The sequence below is a fragment of the Lutra lutra genome, chromosome 8 (genome assembly GCF_902655055.1).
Source record: "Lutra lutra chromosome 8, mLutLut1.2, whole genome shotgun sequence".
Lineage (NCBI taxonomy): Eukaryota > Metazoa > Chordata > Mammalia > Carnivora > Mustelidae > Lutra > Lutra lutra.
The window spans coordinates 97,018,249-97,038,347 of record NC_062285.1 but is presented as its reverse complement, the minus strand read 5'-3'; the positions used below and the strand labels follow the sequence as shown (position 1 = coordinate 97,038,347).

The 20,099-nt window shown below is 40.9% G+C and overlaps 1 protein-coding gene across 7 annotated transcripts in view; it reads left to right on the top strand.

Moving 5' to 3' along the window:
• The first annotated feature begins 1,390 nt into the window (after window positions 1-1,390).
• BEST3 (bestrophin 3) overlaps window positions 1,391-20,099 on the top strand; it is a 50,027-nt gene continuing 31,318 nt past the window's right edge. For 3 of the 7 annotated variants that reach the window (XR_007129308.1, XR_007129307.1, XM_047740234.1), the window contains exons 1-7: window positions 1,392-1,636; window positions 3,157-3,327; window positions 6,495-6,589; window positions 7,075-7,308; window positions 18,043-18,197; window positions 19,619-19,696; window positions 19,785-19,937. Coding sequence is in view for 5 of the 7 variants with exons in the window: in XM_047740234.1 (XP_047596190.1) it covers window positions 3,176-3,327; window positions 6,495-6,589; window positions 7,075-7,308; window positions 18,043-18,197; window positions 19,619-19,696; window positions 19,785-19,937 (867 nt within the window). In the remaining 2 variants the exon portion in view is untranslated. Of the gene's footprint in view, window positions 1,637-3,156; window positions 3,328-6,494; window positions 6,590-7,074; window positions 7,309-18,042; window positions 18,198-19,618; window positions 19,697-19,784; window positions 19,938-20,099 lie in introns of those variants that run through there. The other 4 variants (XM_047740238.1, XM_047740236.1, XM_047740237.1 and 1 more) reach the window with 4 other exon arrangements.

The window sequence follows — 20,099 nt, the reverse complement described above, 5'->3', positions numbered from 1 at the left end:
GGAGACACAAAAGTGAGAATTTTTTTTAAAAATACCCTCCATGTTTCTATTTCATAAGCCCTCAGGTTTAGATTTGCTCAAACTCTGTAACACTGATCAGTCTTGCAAACCCTTATAAACGCACCATCAGGTCTAGTCAACCACTTCCCATGGCAACCACATGTAAAACATGCAGCATGATATATGTGCTTTTAAAATGTTCACAAATTCCCCCAAATGTACTCACAGAAGCGTCATAGTGATGATAAGATGTTAATCAAACAACAGATGCATATTGAATATCCATTATCCACTTCATTCTGGAACTGTGAACAGGGATGGGGGCAAGATATTAGACACCTATGTCCTGTCTTTGCTCTAGGGTACTTATAGTTTGATAAAGAAACCAGGCAAATGCATATAAAACTTAAAAATGCTATTTAAAAAACCCTTTTCAGGGGCGCCTGGGTGGCTCAGTGGGTTAAGCCGCTGCCTTCGGCTCAGGTCATGATCTCAGAGTCCTGGGATCGAGCCCCGCATCGGGCTCTCTGCTCAGCAGGGAGCCTGCTTCCTCCTCTCTCTGCCTGCCTCTCTGCCTGCTTGTGATCTCTCTGTCAAATAAATAAATAAAATCTTTAAAAAAAATAAATAAAAAATAAAAATAAAATAAAAAACCCTTTTCAATGTATATTCCTCAACTTCAAAATAAGCATTTTTTTATCCTTTCCTCACAAAAATATATGTCTTCTGTTGTTATTTCAGTTAAACTAAAGTTGCAATGCTTGGGGGCACACATTACTTTAGAAGGTTGCAAAGGCCCTGAATTATTTATTTCACTATTTAGAGAATGCCGATGTATTCCCTCTCTCAAGAAGAAAACTATGGAAGCCATTTTGAATTATTAAAAAATTTTCCTAGCTGCCCACAGAAGGGTAACAAATGTAATGAATCCGTGTGCTGTTTTCCACTGCACTAAGCCATCACACATAATAATTCTCTTTGCTTTTCTAAAATACGCACACGCACGTGCCCACACATTCACAAACACACATGCTTGTTGCTTTGAAGGGAAGATCATTCTCGATACCTCTCAAACGGGTGAAAATCTTGTATATATTCTCATCTGCCCCAGTTTATGGCCTCACAACAACACACTCTTCATCCTAAGCACACTCAGACTACCCTGATTCCCCCTTTGTGGCCAGTGAACTTCTAAACAGAACACTTCAGGGGAAAATGGATCTGTCTTCCTTGATCCCAGGGTAGAACCAAAATGAAAATAACAAGACTTCAAGGGCTCAACCTCCTTCACGTCACCTCCGACTTCTCATTCAAAGGGGTACTTTGGGCGGCAGGTGGAGTTATAATTATAGAGTAGAAAAAAGCTACATCAGCAGCTGTTGCTTCTGTTTGTTCCCGGCTATAACTGTCATCAGTGGGCAAATTGGCATAAACAGGCCTCCGCAAGTGGAAAAACATTTAACTCCTGGACTTGTCACCCTCTGGGTCTTCTTGGTCGCCAGAGAAGGAAAGGAAATCTGAGTGTGCACGAGCGAAGCGGGAAGCCGAACGCAGCACCAACCTGAAGGCTCCTCTTCAGTCCCCCTGAAATTGCAAGATTTTCTTTCCTGCCGGAGCCTCCAAACCCAAGAAATAGGTTAGTGCACAAAGAGTACCCGTGTATTTTCATTCTGACCTCTACTCTATCCGATCTTAATTTTTCTGACGGCTGAAACAGATGAGAGAGCTGTTAAACCAAGTTGAGGACTGTTACCTAAAATGACACTGCCCATGAGAACAAATTATGAAATGGGCTTAATTTATTATGCTCCTCTCCCCCCATTTTGGCTCTACTCACATTAGACAGATAGACAAGGTAAAGATGGGAAAATGAGACTGGCTTTGTGGCACGATTGCCGTCCTCTCGTAATGCCACTTCCTTATGCCAAAAAGCCCCGATTTCTTTACTAACATCAGTGATGTTGACAGTTGAAGTTTGTGAATGTAGTGCCAGAGTTTTATTTCTTCGGGGAAACTAGGCAAATCAGAATTGGATTGTTTTCTCACCTCTGAATAAAGACAGGAAGTTTTCTCGTTTAGATAAAATGTGTGCTGCAGGCTACTTCCTGTAAGAAATCTGCTAGAGGATTTATTTCCTGTGTCTAGCCCAAATCTCTCTAAAACCTCCATAATTTCCATCTAAGTAGCTCTCTGTAAGACCCTCCTCACGGATCATTTTGAAGCAAAAAAGACTTCAAAGACCTCTCATGTTATCTGTTTATGCTCCATGTTAGAGAGTAGTGGTGCGGGATTAGTTCAAGGCCATCTCAGAACGTGAATGTTTGCTGTCTTGTTGAAAAGCAATGGAATTCCAGAGAGTTCACTGGAACGAGGCACTGGGGTCCTATTCTCATCCTACTCACATCTACGGAACAGATCCAAGTAGAGAGAGCCCAAATCGGGACCTCATTTTGGTCAGTTCCAAACAGAAAGTGAGCCTCCCTAGGTATTTTATGATGACTTTTCCAGGGAAAAGTCCACTACTATCGTCGTGACCCTTACCTTGAAAAGTGTACAGAGGGCTCCCCATGCACTTGGAGCCCCACTACAGAGGTACCCACATCCAACTAAAGCCACCAAAAGTGACCCATGAATTAAATTCCCACAAGAGGCTTGCTTCTTTTCAACAGTATCACCTGATTTCTAAGTAGAGAGCCATAAATTCCCCCTCAGGAAATTTAAGGGTGAAATAGATACTTCTTTACATACCTTAGCAAATAAAGACCCAAAGAGTCCATTTGGCTGGTGCTTTTGGAAATGTCAATTTATATAGCATATCGATACCCTAAATCTTCCCGTGAATTAAGAAAACACACAACACATTTCTTAGATCACATTTGTTCATTTAAGTATTACTAAGTGGTGACTATAAAACCTGGATAACATTTAGAAATGAGTGCAAGTTCCAATATCACCCTTTCCAGAGACTACTTAACTCCCCTTTCCTACTAAAAGATTCAGCGAGGTGAAGGTGCTTATCGCCAAATTCCAAATCGGTTAAACAGAGCAAGGCAGAATGGAGAGATGGCTGGTTAGTGGCTTGAGTCTGAGACATAGACTTAATGCTCAAACTTAAACATTGCTTTTTACTTGTGTTTTGTCTTCTTGCTCTTCTAGACAAAAAAAGCTATCCAAGATGACTGTCACGTACTCCAGTAAAGTAGCAAATGCGACTTTTTTTGGATTTCATAGGTTACTCCTCAAGTGGAGAGGCAGCATCTACAAACTACTATACAGGGAATTTATTGTCTTTGCTGTTTTTTACACGGCAATAAGTTTGGTGTACAGGTACCTTCCTTTGCATGTCTCCTATGGCCATCAGATATCATGGAAGAATACAGTCTCAAAAATCGGAGCCTTTGGTTGCCGCTGACTCTTGCATTATGTAATCTCCTCCTTTGCATGATCCACTCTTGCCTTCTTCACCTCAGGACACGGTATTTTAATTCACACCTAACCATGCTCAGGATGTTAAGTAGACCCTAACTATCATATTCAGGTGGCTCTCATTCCAGCCCCATGTTAGCTGATCACAATGAGTCATGCTGCCAGACTTCGCCAGAGGTATAAAAGGGAAGATTTATACTTAAATACTCAGCGATGATTTGGAATGGCAAAGGCCACAGACAAATAATCACTTGTGCCCCTCTCAGCTATGTCATTGATAATGTCAGTTTGTAATTTGACAACTTATAGCAACTACCTGCGTAATGAATGTGTTTGAGAATGGTATATATCAGGCAACTTTCCTTTCTTTTGCCTGGAATGACAAGATCTTATCCAGGATGGTGCCTGCCAATCTTACCTATACCTCAACTAAATAAAGGCCTGAAAACTAATTTATTTTGTTGATATCTTCTGAGTTTGGGGTGTGTTATATTCACAACGAAAGATGTTTATTCTTTACAACATCACAACCTACGCCTGTCAGATTGACAGAAAATCTGAGCAAAATCATGTCCAAGAAATACTTTCATGGCTAAAATCATCTTAATAAAATTTTATCAATAGTACAAAAGAGAAGCTTTGTGAGTTTTTTTTTATTAAAATTGATTGCATTCATTTCTACTCTGGGGGAAGTTAGAACTTAAAATAAAAAAGCTAAAGGTTTTTGAGGCTGTATTTCCTCCTTTTCTATGTAGTTCAGTTTGTTCTTTCCCGCATACAGATGAACAAATTTGTGTTATCATTGCTCTTACCTGCCTTCTTCTTTGCAGCAGCAGGACTCTATCTGAAGAAGAGGGATAATTTGGCCAGCCGATAATTATCAAAAGTAGAATAGGAAGAGCTGTTTTGCTGCCTATCAAAATATCTGTAAAGGGAAAGTTTTATTTACAAACCTCTAATCTTCTTTCAGTTGTGTCTTATAAATACAATATTATTTGGACAATTTATTTTTGTGTCATCTAATCCTTCAGAATATGAAATGGTGGAAGGCACATGACGTTTCAGAATAATTGTCTCATTAGTTTATTTTTACTAATGTGAGTTTATTGCTGCTACCGCTGCTTAGGATAGAAGAGCACTTAGAGCAGCTGCATCCTAGCCAGAAATCCTCCATGGGGCCTCCACTTTTGCTCTAATATCTTATTTATACCCCATAAAATAGTATGCATATATTTTTTTAAATTTTTTAGACCAAAAAGTACTTACATTTATAATAATGATCAATTGTGCAAGTCATTCTTCATTTTTTTAAATGAACTATAATTCATTTAAATGAACTATATTTCAACTATAAAATCTTATTAAAATAGATGTTTAATCTTGATTAAAGGCATACCAAGAACTATAGGCTGACTTTACCAAGAAAGTCAAACATACCTGTAGAAAAATATAGACACAGTGTCATTCTCATGTGTACTAATAATCCTAAATTTTAAAATTCTGTTATAAGCAAATAATTACACTTAGCAAAAATCGTAAGTCAAAGACAGAATTCATTTCTTTGATTATATCTCTTTTTACTTTTGGATGAACTTGACAAAATCGTCATTTTAGTACTTTCTAGCTACTAAACTTTCTATGTAGCTAATAGCTGAATATTTTTTCCTTTGGCAAATTATTAATAATAACAGCCTCTTTAATCAATTAAGTATGACATCATATGTTAAGTAGTTATATATATAATATATTCTTTAAGCTTCATAACATTCCTAACACATAGTTATTATTATTCCCATTTGCAAAAAATGGGAAAACTGAGGCTCAGAGAGATTTAAAGATAGGTTCCAAGTCCAAATCTTTAAGTGGCTGATCCGAAATTCAAATCTGGGTTCCTCTGACCTTATGGCCTGTGCTTTCCACATTTAAATCATCTTTGACCATTTCTATTTGAGTATCAGAAACTGTTCTGGCTGTGACTTGTCATTGGCATGACCTTGACACACCTGCACAACCCGTTCCTAACTTCAGAATTTCTGACACTTCCTCCAAAGCCAAGGCAGGAATTCCAAGCTCACCCTGCACCCCAAGCTCACCCTGCACCCCAGAATCCTCTCAGCACCAGCTTTTCATCTGCAATCTGGCTGGTGGCTCCCTGTTACCTCATTATCCCTCTGCTTCCCTTATCCAAGTTCTCCTGACTCAAACACACCCTTGGCACATGTTATCATGGATTTCCAAGAGATTTCTTCTTCCCTTGGAACAGCTGTTCTCATTCTTTCATGCAAATTCATCTGTGTTGTTCCTCTTTCTAGATCTTGACCATGACTTGAGACCTTTCTTCTGCCTCTGAATCCCCTCCCTATAATATAAACATCAATAATAGTTTCATTAAATGAATTTATGTCAAACAATACCAGAAAATTAGTTTTGGTCAGATCTGTAATATAAATTTTTATATTTATATTATAGAACTACAAACCCACCAAATATAGTAATTAAAAAATTTTACTTCTAGTTATATCTGCATTGTTTTATATTTTAACTAATTGTAGGCTATGAAATAAACAGTTATAATATCCCTTGAAGTATAGCACATATGGTCAAGAATGTGCTAAGTAGCATATTCGGGGAAGAGTAAGATCAAGATGTCAAATTTAGGGCTATTATTTAGTAATTAACTTAATAACTGTAATTCACTTAATCAAGACACTTTTTTTAAAAGCATACCTGACGAATAATTGAAAATTGGACGCCTTCATGAGGTATTTTGCTCTAAATCCAGTGTATTCATCATACAAAAGCTTAAAGTGTAAAGTATTTAAAAACAAAAGTTAATAAACCCAACTGTCTAATGGCCAATAACATTCATGTACTAAAAACATTGGTACTTGAACCATTCGGCAATTAAAAAGCCTTTGAGATACATCAGCTCAGGTAGGAAAAAAGTTATTGTGCCTTAAAAAAAAATTACAATTATTTGTGCTTAATTGTTTGCACTGAATATCACTTGCAAAGCAGGTGCAGAAGTATAATATCATAAAGGGCTATGCATTTTATTTTTGCTCCAGATTGTTACTTACAGGAGCCCAAAAACGTTACTTTGAAAAATTATCAATTTACTGTGACAGATATGCTGAACAAATTCCAGTAACCTTTGTGCTTGGTAAGTATAGGTCACACGCAGAATGCAGCCACACAGCTGTCTCCGTTAGGATGACACCGATGACTCTGCATGGGAGTGTTTCCAAGCTGAGAGGCATGCCTGAAAAGCCACTGCTTGCAATAGAACCCCAACCACCCGTAAGGTTTTCCTTCAGGACTGCTTTGGCTAAATTAACCCCAAACGAGTTTGAGGTAATCATTTGCGATTGGACAATCAAGCTTCCTCTTCACTAACGCTCCATTTTTGCTGTCAATATTTAAACTCTAATACCCACTCACTGGGTGCTAAGGCCTTGCCAGGCACAAATTACTTATTTATTTATTTATTTATTTTTATTTATTTACTTTGGAGGGCGAAATTCTAAGATACAGATAGCAACACATTTTTACATTCCAATCCCTAAAAAAGCTGAAATTCTGCTAAAAGCATCAGGGTCACCATGTATGCTGCAAGAAATGGCTTTATCGTTTCCTGTCATTTTACAGGGTTTTATGTCACTCTGGTAGTGAACCGATGGTGGAACCAGTTTGTGAATCTGCCCTGGCCGGATAGGCTGATGTTCCTCATCTCCAGCAGTGTTCACGGAAGGGACGAGCACGGGCGCTTGCTAAGAAGGACGCTGATGCGCTATGTCAATCTCACGTCTCTACTTATCTTCCGCTCTGTGAGCACCGCTGTGTACAAAAGGTTCCCAACCATGGACCACGTGGTTGAAGCAGGTATGTTGAATGCCTTTGCCCTCCGTGGACTCCCCTCAGCCTAGATGGGAACCTCCAAAATTCCTCTGAAATTTTATTTATTCATTCATCCAAGAAACATTTACTGATTACTTCCTATGTGCCAGAAACAGTCTTCAGAGGCAAAAATGAGTAAGACATAGTTACTGCTCTCAAGAAGTTTCCTAGGGGCGCAAAAGAGAAGAAGTAGCAGAGAGTCAACTTCAAATTAAGTGGCAAAGAGTCACATGGCCTTTAGGTAAATATACTATAACAATAATTACTGTATTTATTAGAACCATGTTAATATCACCTGACCTTTTCTAAAAGTCAATTCTAGCAGGAACCAACCATGAGTTTTTGTCTAGGCAGTGTGGCTCTGGTCTCTCTTTGACCCCTCAAAGTAGATGCAGTTGGGGACGCCTGCCTGGCTCAGTCTGCCGAAGGTGCAACCCTTGATCATGGGTTTGTGAGCTCAAGCCCCACACTGGGTGTGGAGATTACTTTAAAAAGAAAAAAATCTTAAAAAAAAAAAAATAGATGCATTTGTTCAACCCACGCTCCTGGGCACAGTATGCTGGGAACAAGTCATGTTGGGAGGATGGTTCTCTTTGGTATGTTAATATTTAGGAGAGAAGCTGTCAGAGCAGACCTTAATGGGTTGAGGATTAAATGAGATCATTGTGGGCAGGCACCAAATAAAAACTGGTAGTTGTGCTTGGTGGTTGTTTGTCAGTCTGATAGTTTGTTGGGATAGATTAATGAATATACATTTTAAAACCATGAGGTGGGGTGCCTGGGTGGCTCAGTTGGTTAAGCAACTGCCTTCGGCTCAGGTCATAATCCTGGAGTCCCAGAATCAAGGACCACATCAGGCTCCCAGCTCCATGGGGAGTCTGCTTCTCCCTTCAACCTTCTCCTTTCTCATGTTCTCTCTGTCTCTCTCTCAAATAAATAAATAAAATCTTTAAAAAACAAAAACAAAAACAAAAAACGTGAGGTGATTCTGCCTTTATATTGAGTACAGTCTCAAATTAGGTTGCTGTATCCAGGCTCCTTTTCTGAGATGGCCTTGAAAACAGATTTTTTTTTTTTAAAAAAAGATTGATATTTGAGGGCTTTTTTGAAGAGGTTTTTATGCATGGGCATAACGAGCCTTGTGCTGACTTCAGTGACTCAGTTGGTTTGTGTGGACAGAACTGACTGGAGCCATGAGGGTGCCTAGGCCTGTGCGAGTGCCTCTGGGGCCTGGTTCCCTGACATCATAGAGAACATGTCTGTACTGTTCTCACTCCCTCTGAAGTGTTCTCACAAGAAGCAGAAAAAGCAGTAATTGGACAGCTTGTAGCCACAGGGACATAAAGTTTGTGTACTGGGCAGAGAGGCAAAGGTTCCAAACCACTGCCCTCGGAGCTAGGAGAGCCACTCCAGAGGCCAGATCCTTCCTGACTGGCCCACAGTCCGCCATATTGAGTGGGCACCCACTCTGTGGACTGGCAGCTGGCTCACCAAACTTGCTCCTTTCCCCAACAGAGAGGGCTGAGTCAGTGTGCACATGGGGTCAGTTTCCACTCTCCCCCGAGCTGGACACATGCCTCCGTCACTGTCTGACTGTCCTTGGCCTGTGCCAACGTTTCTGGGAAGAACAGGAAATTCAGGGATGGCGGAAAATGTCTGGCAGATGTCCTGAGCCCAGAGCCAGGGCACCTGCTCTGCCTGAGGGGAGAGAGGGCTAGTAAATAAAGCACAAGGGCCCCAGAGGAGTGGGGACAAAGGCTGGAGGCAATGTTGAGAGTACAAGAAAACCTACTTCCTTTCTGGTGACTTTCTTACATAAAATCACCTGTCAGGAAAAGTAGATGTTCTCAAACCTCAGTGCACAGTAGATTTTGTTAAAAGTCAATATTGCTAAAAACTCAGATCCCAAGATACCACACCTAGAGATTCTGATTCAGTAGATCTGGGGTGGTGGCCAGGAATGAATGGATTTAACAAGCCCCTGGACACTCTGAGGCAAGGGGTCCCTGGTCTTCTGAGAGACAATGGGTTTTAAGATGGTTGGAGTTTCCCTCTAAAAGCTTTGCCTGGCTTCAGGGAATCTTTCTTCAGAAAGATTCAGAACTGAGTAAGAGGGCAGAGAGAATGACCAGCATCTCCTTCTGAAGCATCTGGCAATCTCTTGACTAGAGCCAGATGACCTAGGTCACCCACCTGCTAGTCCCTAACTTTCCTTGCTTTGAAGTTGGACAGTCAAGTTCCAGTAGTCTGGAAAATTAAAAGGATCAAACGCTGTTGGGGCAATACATATGTTTTGATGTTACAGGTTAAATCTATCAAGTTAAAAATAAAATGGTTTCATTTCTGCTCACATGAAAATAGAAATACCCGTAGAGTGCAAAATAATATCTATACTGCTGAAAATTCCCTAAACTGGTCTGTTCTCAGTTACTTACCAGAGGAGCTGTAACAGAAGTGTCTCTATCGTTTTGCCTATTGGCAACAAACCTGGCCTGGAAAATTTCAGTCATTCCAATGACCAGCCCTGGAAGATGTCACTCATCCTAAGTCAGGTCAGGTGCACAATTCCAGACCTTTGCCAGTTCAAGCGATGGCCTTAACTGGGTATTTGGATTATGAAATAAAACTGAATCAAAACATTTTAGTTGGTGTTTCATAGTGATCAGAAGGAAAAAAATATTTCTCTTCAAAATTACTCACCAGAATCACAGAAATAGGTGATGGGAAATTATATACACTCCTCTAAAAGAAACATTACTAAAGCTGTTGCTAAATCTGTCATGTATTTGCTTATTTAACAAAGATCTGTTGAGTGTATATGATATGCTAGGCACTGTGCTGAGCACAGGAGCACAGCTAGAAGTGAGAATAGATATGATCCCTGTCCTCAAGGATCAGCAAAAATTGCTATAAATCTTTGCTCACATGGATCATTTTCAGAGAAAAACACAAATGTATTTACAGCTGAACTTTATATCTCTACATTGTATTTCTATTTCTCCCAAATCATTTCCTTTTGTGCTTGGTAGCCCATAAGAGTGATTAGAAAACAGTAAAATTTAGGGTGCCTGAGTGGCTCAGTCAGTAAAGTGTCTGCCTCTTGATCTCAGCTCAGGTCTTGATCTCAGAGTCACGAGTTCAAGCCCTGCATTGGGCTCAGGTGTGGAGCCTACTTAAATTAAAAAAAAAAAAAAAGAGAGAGAGAGAGAGATAATGAAAGAAAACAGTAAAATTTGAGGAGAGGACACTGTTCAGTATTCTTAAAGCCCTTGACTCTTAACATGAGGATCTTTGAGCTTCTTCTATAAGGAAAGACCCTGAGGAGACCCCATCAGAATTTTTAGTGGCACTTATGATAAACAGACATTAATACAACTAAGCAAGCTCCCAATTGTCAAATGGCTATTGAAACACAAATTCTGCTTTTAGATGCACTGGCTGGAATGCTAGCCCCATACTCAGATCATGTAACCTGTGATCTCTCACTAAGTAAAATCAAATGGCCCTGTGGTGTGCTGTTCAAGTTCTTTCAGACGCATTCATGGTGGTGGGGCTCCTTGGTCTCTGTGAGATCTCCCGCAACTCTGCGCTCCAGAGAGGTGATCAAGGGGACAGTGGCATTTGCAGCTGTGCCAGTTTTTCCTGCTGGCTGAACTTTTACAGGCTGAGTCAGTTACCTCTATAGTCTCACATGCTGTGCCCAGAACAGACAGAATGTCATCCTGTGAGTGAAACTTGACTCACCTATGCACACTTGCTCTACATCGGACAGAAAGTGCACGGCGGAACCAGCCCTACTTGAATGAATGCCATGATGGGTAGTCTCAGCGGGTCAGGGTTTGGAGATTCCACACAGTTCTAAGAGTTAATCAAGGCATCCACTCAATGTTTCTCAAAGTGTGATCATAGACTACATTCATTTATCAAGGGGACTTTAAATTGCACGTTCCTGGGCAACTGGTGGAATCAGAATGTCTGGGGCTTAGCAACTAAGAGCCCCCACCTCAAACGAGCTCCCAGAAGCTCTGCAGGATGTTTGAGCCCAGGCCAAGAATGCTAAAATGACATAACGATTCTGTGCACTAGGCTAGATGTTCCTAAATTTTGTTGCAAGTTGAAATCACTAGGGATCTTTTACAAATACTGATGCCTGGCTCCCACCCCAGACATTGGGTTCAATAGGTGTTTGATGACCCAGGCATCAAGAGTTTTAAAAGCTCCCCCGACCACTCTAACACACAGCAGAGTTTAGGAAGCACTGTACAAGGACACAGGGCACAGCTATCAACTCCTCCAACCTCACCTGCAAATCACCTCACGTCTGCTCACTCAGGGAAAATAAAATTCTGGGCCACCCAGACAGGTGAGGCCTCAGAGCACTGATTTAGGCGGTATTATTTCCTGTGTGTCAAGTGTAGAAGGTGGTGAACTATCAGGGGACAGGGATATGGCTGAGTAGAGATGTTTTATCCACATGAGGAAAAGAGGAAAGGTTCTCTGTCTCTGGCCAGGATTGCAATCCTAGAAACTGATTTCACTCAACCATATCCTATTTCAAGCTTTTCAAACTATGGTTTGTAATTCATTACTGGGTTCTTAAGTCATTTTAATAGCTTGCAACCATCATTTTTTAATGGAATGGAACAGAATAGAACAGAACTAAACTGATCAGGAAATATCAGAGAGACCACCAGCTGAAAGAACCAATCATTGTTTGGGAACAATGTATCTTAGTGTGGTCCATAGTTTAAAAAAAAAAAAAAGAAAAAAAAGTCTCACATCCTGCCCACAGCAGTTTCACAGTGTGATTCCATCTCTCTCCCTCAATCTCTCTGACCTCCCTTTGATTTTTCCAGCTGACAAGGATTTCTAAACCTCTACCATTGAGTTTAAAGGAGCACTGTAGTCGAATCCCGTGGCTGCATTTCAATTCATTTTGAAAGTACAGTACAGAGATGAAAATTAGCCAGGCACATCGCAATCTTCTTGAAAAAGTCATCTCTCTGAGATGGGCTCAGATGCTGAATGCACAACCTTCTCTTTCAGAAAGAACTGGCAATAAACCCATTCTGCCTTCAAGCTTTGAGATGCCGAGCTTTTAGCTCTTCTGCTAATAGAGTCTCATTTGCACACTCTGCTTTAAAAGCCTAAGACATCTGCCTGAGCTTCAACTGAAGCAAAATAGACCAAATGCATGGCAGATGAAAAATTTTAAAGACTGGAATATTGTTTATCAGTGGACTTAATTAGGCCTTTGGCTTGAGGGCAGTAACATTTTACCTTAAAGTAGGAGGTCCTATTCCATGAAATCACAATTCTAGTTGCAAGTAAAAACGTGGGGTGGAGGGGGGTTACTCTGATTTGAAATACTAAGGAGGTTTCTTGGGACAAGTATGAAAATTGCTGAACAGAGCCTACCTGGCCAGAAAGCCAGAAGGAAAGAGAGAGCAAGAGGAGCTCTGAGCAGATGTAACAGCAAGACAAAGCAGCAATGTCAGGGTTATGGGTAGGACCCGAGGGAGCATGGCATGAAGACTGACAGGTCAAGGTCACAGGGTGGTGTGAGGACCAGTCCAGTTGACAGCGCTACCAAACTGCGGCAGATCAGTGGGTGTGCGGATCACACAGTCCTAGTGATGAGCATAATGACCACATTCTGAAAAAGTTCCTTGGTCTCTGGTTACAGTGGCCTAAAGTACTGATAAGGATAGAATTACATTTCATAACAAACATCCTTTTAATTGATTTGACCAACAATCTGTGGATTTCCTTGTACTTGACCAGTGATATGATTTCCAAAGACAGGGTTACTTTTAGTAAGATATGTGACCCTGAGGGGAGCAGCAAAAACCACAATGCCTGTGCACTCTTGGAGGACACATTAATGTCTGGTTTGTCATCCACCTTCCACGGAGCTGAGCAAAGTACTCCTTATCTCTGGGCTGAAAAACTAAAAATCTCCAGCTTTCCTTGCTCTGCATGTCCCCTTCCAGTGGGTGGGTGTGCTACCTGGGAGAGAGGCTAACTCTAGCTTTTGTGTCTGCCCTGAATAAACCCTCACTTTGCATATTTGCATTCTGCTAAAAAGCCGAAAAAGAACTTGCCAGCACAAATTGATCCATACTCCTGAATAAAAAATAAGCAGAGGTAAAGTTATTCTTTGGTCAAATGACAGAGATTGCAACTGGTATATAAACGGGGTAATTTTTTGAAAATTGCAGCATAAATCCCAAGAATGTAACTGCTAGCCAATTGATATGAAATGTCAGAGAATAGGCTTCCAGGTAAAGGATGAACCGCTGCTGCAAATCTTTAAGCATAGAGCCAAGACAGGTCAAGTTTATTAATCTCTTGTAACAAGGCTCGATCATGCTCTGCAAGTCTTTAAAAAGAAAGAAAGAAAAAAAAAAAGGCGGAGATTCTCGATCAGGCAAGAACTTTGAGATGCCCTGAGAAGCAAGAAGCGAATGATCAGGCTCGTTGTTATTTTTGACATCCAGGCAAAGTCCAATTCCTCAGGCATGAGGAATTTCCTTCTAAGCTAACATAAATAACCTGAGCATTATCTAAAACGAGTCTCCTGTTGGTAAATATTGGCTTTGTAGTTGATACTCTGTTTACTTCAAATACTGAATAAATAGAATCTTCATTCGGCGGGGCAGTGATTTTCAAAAGTTGCTGTGTGTCAGAACTTGTATGTGGAACATAAGGAATAAGGGAAGGGAGGGAAAACTGAAGGGGAAGAAATCAGAGAGGTAGACAAACCATGAGAGACTCTGGACTTCAGGAATGAAACTGAAGGGGTGGAGGGATGGGGAAGCTGGGTGGGCATTAAGGAGGGTACCTGCAGTTATGAGCGCTGGGTGTTATACACAACTAATGAATCATTGAACACTACATCAAAAACTAATGATGTACTATATGTTAGCTAATTGAACATAATAAAAAAATATATTAAAAAAAAAAAAAGAATTTCCGGCAGAGCTTGGTACACATGTGACTGCCTGGACCCAATTCCATTAAATCACTCTGGAAGATTTGAATGAATGCTGATGCCCGGACTCACTCTAGACCACCTGAATCAGAATTTTCTAGAAGTACCCACATGAGACGGTAAGGCACAGAGCTGGTTCTGAGTCTGATTTAGTAGGTGAGGGTGGAGCCTAGCCCTCTCCATGGGTGACAGATGTCACAAGTGACTCAGATACCCACGATCAGTAGCCCCTATTCTCAAAAGCACTGACCGAGATCTAGGTAACTCCAAGGCTCAATGAATCAGTGACTCTCAAAATGAGCAGGTCTCTCTTCTCTTTGACTCCTCTTCTATTAGAGTAACACCTCTGAAATAAAACTACGCCTCCATGGTAAGGAGGGAAGATTACTTAAAGTGGAATAATCATATTTGTAAATTGATTACAGGTGATTAAGGATATAAACTAGGTTACATTGGGGCAAAAGTCGATTTTCATATGAATGTGTTAGAATTTCATAAGCAAATGACCACATTCCTGAGACAAAAGGAACTCAAAATTAGTATCTAAAAAAACTCTAATTTTGAAAAAAGATTTAATTCAGAAAACATTACTGGCACTAAATTACAGTTAACACTGAAAAGTCCACTTAAAAGTTCAAGGGAATAAGTACAAGAATAGTAATTGCATCATTTTTAAAATTTAATTTATTTGTTTGACAGAGAAAGAGCATAAGTAGGGGGAGCAGCAGGTGGAGGGAGAAGCAGGCTCCCTGCTGAGCAGGGAGCCCGATGTGGGGCTCGATCCCAGGACTCCGGGATCATGACCTGAGCCAAAGGCACTCACATAACCAACTGAGCCACCCAGGAGCCTGCATCATTATTTTTTTTTAATAGCAAAAAAATGAAAACAACTTAATGTCTATTCAAAAGAGACTAATTAAATAGAACATCGTATACAATTAGCTAGATAGCAGCCATTAAAAACAATGATGCCGGGGCGCCTGGGTGGCTCAGTGGGTTAAAGCCTCTGCATTCGGCTCAGGTCATGATCCCAGGGTCCTGGGATCGAGCCCCACATCCGGCTCTCTGCTCAACAGGGAGCCTACTTTCCCCTCTCTCTCTCTCTACCTGCTTCTCTGCCTACTTGTGATCTCTGTCTGTCAAATAAATAAATAAAATCTTAAAAAAAAAAAAAAAAAAAAACAATGATGCCGGGGCGCCTGGGTGGCTCAGTGGGTTAAGCCTCTGCCTTCGGCTCAGGTCATGATCCCAGGGTCCTGGGATCGAACCCCGCATTGGGTTCTCTGCTCAGCAGGGAGCCTGCTTCCCTTCCTCTCTCTCTGCCTGCCTCTCTGCCTACTTGTGCTCTCTCTGTGTCAAATAAATAAATTTTAAAAAATCTTAAAAAAAAAACAAGCAAAAAAACAATGATGCCACTCCGTATATACTAACAAAAAAAGATCTCCAAGATATAACCAAAAAATAGAAACAAATGACAGATATGTATGTATTTAGTGTAAAGCCATTTGTTAAAATTTCTTAAAAATTAAGTCTGAATGATATTTCTCTGGAAAGATACACAATAAACTTGCCACAGTAATTCCTTCAGAGAGAAAACTGTGTAGCTGGGAAAATGAGACTGACTTTTCTTATTAATATTCTTTTGGTCCTTCTGGATTCCTGTAGCATTTGAATGACTCAATCAAATATTTTAAAAAGCAAAAGGTCAAGTGTAAACTGCACGCTTTTAAAGTACATACTTGAAGGACACCTGGGTGTCTCAAGTGGTTAAGTGTCCAGCTCCTGGTTTTGGCCCAGGTCATGATCTCAATACATTGAGCCTCACGTGGGGGCTCTGTGCTCAGTGGGGAGTCTGCTTGAGATTCTTTCTCTACCTCTCCTTCTGCCCCTACCCACCCCCAAATACATAAAAAATAAGGTAGATATTTATATGAACAAACCCTGGTGCACAGTAGACATTCAGTAAATGTTCGTTTATTAAATAAACCTGCTCCCTTATTTCTCCTCTCCTCTTATTCAAATCTCTTCTTTCCTTGCTGTGCAGGTTGGGGGTGGGGTGGATAGCTAAAATTTCATAATGTATTATGCCTTGGCACTTACTGAGTGCTAGGTATGTGCTAAGCATTATGTTAACCTCTTGACATGTGTTCATCATCTCATGTAATTCTGCAACGTACCTGGGAAGTAGTACTATCATTTCTCTTTTACAACTGGGAAAATTGAGGCTAGAGAGGTCACTGCAAGCTCAGGCAAACTGTGTTATATACATGCACACACACAAATAAAGACTGTAAAAATTATACTTTTAAGATATGCTGTGGGCACTATGAAGATCATTGTTATGCCCCAATAATGGGTCCGTGATTAAAGGAGCGAGACTGATATAAAGCAAAGGTCAAGCAAAGCTTTATTTTGCACCAAGCATCAAGAATCTAACTGAACGTTTGGGGACACACCTCTTACAAGAGTGGGCGACCCTTCTCTGTTTCACAGACTAGCTTTTAAGGGCAAAGGCCATGCGGTCAGGCCTGGCCATGCACAGGTGGCCAATGAGATTGTAACACACACAGGAAACTCCACAGTGATGCTAGGTGACCAATTGAGTTACAATTTACCCTAGTAGACATTTGAACCAGCCTATTAACCTTGATTGGGATTGGCGCCCAAAAGGCTCCCAAAGGTTAGGGCCCATACTCCTTGGTAACCAGGGAGACAGTATGCATCCCCCGCACTGATCGGATGTCTCCACCTGGCCTGACCCACCTTTGTATCTGGGCTTTTTTACCTAAAGCTGGTTTCAGGGACTGGTCTTCAAGTAAATCCCCTGGGGGAAGGGGAGCAGGGACAGTTTCTAAATAGGTCCTTACAATCATACATTCACTGCCCTTCCAAAGGGTCTTAGCAGGAGAAATCTTTATGTATGACAATCCCTAATTCAAGGCAACAGAGAGCACTGTCTGGGGAACTTTGAAGAGGGGAAATCCCAAGGGAAGGAGAAAACCAACATCAAGGAAGGCTTCACAAAAGGGGACTTGGTTGATCAGGACTGTGGAGGGAGCAAGCGAGCTGGAGGAAAAGTATGTGCTTCATGGTTTCCACACTATACTAAGTGCTTTCTATATATTAACACCTTTTATTCTTTCAATCGTAACATTTCTTTTTTTTTTTTTTAAGATTTTATTATTTATTTGTCAGAGAAAGAGAGTGCAAAGCAAGGGGAGAGGCAGGCAGAGGGAGAAGCAGTCTTCTCTGATGTGGGACTCAGTCCTGGGACCCGGAGATCATGACCTGAGCCAAAGGCAGATGCTTAACCAACTGAGCCACCCAGGTCACCCATTAATCCTAACATTTCTAAGTATTCTTGCTCCCAATTTTAGATGAATAAACCAAAATCTAAAGAGGAAACCTTCCCCAGATGTTCTAGTCCCCATTTAATGTCACCTTACTTCCTAATGGCCATCTCTATGAGGGATTACCAACATGCCTTGCCTTATATATTATTTTAGATAACTTATATATTATTGTTAGATTAAAAATGTGTTTGCACTCACACACACACACACATTCCTTATTTCTAATACAAGTATAAACTACTTGAGGCATCTTTTATGCATTTTTAATATCCCCAATTGTATGCTCCCATAGTAACCATGAAAATATTTATGGTAATGTATTAGTGCTAGACTAATTCTGCATAATTGCGCTATTTTTATTTTGTGCTAAAGGTTTTATGACAGCAGATGAAAGAAAATTATTTGACCATCTCAAATCTCCTCATCTGAAATACTGGGTTCCATTCATCTGGTTTGGAAATCTTGCAGCGAAAGCCCGAAAGGAAGGTAGAATCAGAGACAGTGTTGATCTACAATCATTGATGACTGTAAGTACCTCACAAATCATCAGTGTAAGATGCTAATCAGAGGCCAGCAGGGATCTGGATGGAACAGGTCAGACCAGGACAAGTCTGCTTTGTTCTGGTTCCTTTGGAACCAGAAAGACTAGGCTAGTATCAGAACCCTCAACATGCAGGACAGGAATAATACACAGGTTTTAAGTCATGTTGATTGCTGGTGGTTGCTGAGAAACTCAGTCTAAACAGAATTAGGCTTTGTAACAGGCTCTGTAAGAAAATGTCCCTTAATTGATTACCAATAGCTGTCAAGAGTTCTGAATGATCTTGTGTCCACATGGCGTGTTTACCATCCCTGGCTCCACCATCCTAGAATAAAATCTGGAGTAAAAATAAACCTGTCCAGTCAGATCCCTCCAGTTGGAATTTCCTGAGGTTAAGCCAACTTTTCAGATACTCCAGGAAATGAAATGATGTTTTCATTAGATGAAATAACCCTGAGTTCATCTGAAAAGCTAATTTATAGAAGACCTAGATAGACGTGTACCATGACCATCTCCTGCCTGAATCAGGCAAAAAAGAATGAATGATATAAAAATAACTCCCAAATTAACATAAACTCCTCTTCCCAGTCTTATGTAATAACTTATGCTTGATAAAGGGGGGAAAAAAATTCAATGGATTAGAGTTCTTCCTGCTCCAAACAGAGATTATTCTCTATCAATGTAAGTGTTGTTGTAAAGTCTTCATGGGGGCAGGAGGCAGAGGATGTGCTTCTTTTTTTCTAAAATCTATAACAAACATGTTTTCAAAAGAGGTAGAGAAACAGGGGGAAAAAAAAAATCTGCTCTCACAGAAATGTACCAAAATGGATAGAAATGACTTATTTAAAATATTAACGCCTGCCTTCCCATCACCACTTTGGGCAAACATACATGTTGGAAATTATGGGTTCAATAGAGTAGGGGATAGTCCTATAAAGTCCTGATTTCTTTTAATATTTTTTAAAACGCCCAACTGCAGTCGTCCATTTTGCATTGTGGAATGATGTTGATGGCCATTTCCAGAATGTTTCCTTTCTCAGTCCCTCTCAGAACCAATTAGAGCCTTACAAAGTCAGCTTCATCCTTTTACAGACATATTCCTTTTTTTTTTAAGTTTTTTTTAAAAAAATTTATTTATTTGACAGAGATCACAAGTAGGCAGAGAGGCAGGCAGAGAGAGAGGAGGAAGCAGGCTCCCTGCTGAGCAGAGAGCCCAATGCGGGGCTTGATTCCAGGACCCTGGGATCATGACCTGAGCCGAAGGCAGAGGCTCTAACTCACTGAGCCACCCAGGCGCCCCTTCACGGACATATTCCTAAAAGTCACAGCCACACTACAAATCCCAGGAAATCTTTACTGCCCCACCCATCATCTTAGTAAACTATGTTTTATCTGTTTCTGCCTTAGGAAATGAACAAATACCGCTCTTGGTGCAGCCTCTTATTTGGCTACGACTGGGTTGGGATTCCGCTGGTCTACACCCAGGTATCAAGCCCTTGGCACTTGGTTTTTCCTTGAGCCTTGCCGTGGGCACCTGGTGCCGAGCTCTCACTCAGGCTTCTCTCTGCTGCAGGTTGTCACCCTGGCAGTCTACACCTTCTTCTTTGCCTGCCTGATTGGACGCCAGTTTTTGGATCCCACCAAAGGCTACGCAGGGCATGACCTAGACCTTTACATTCCGATCTTCACGCTCCTCCAGTTCTTCTTCTACGCGGGATGGCTCAAGGTAGCCGACGGTCTCCGCGCCTGAGACCCACTCTGTAATCCCTGTCATGCTCTACCCTCTGCACCCCGGGTCTGTACTGAGTCACTCATTCATGAGCCCTTCAACAGTAGACTTAACATTGAATCGCCCAGGGATGTCATTACTTTTAAAGAGATGTGGTGA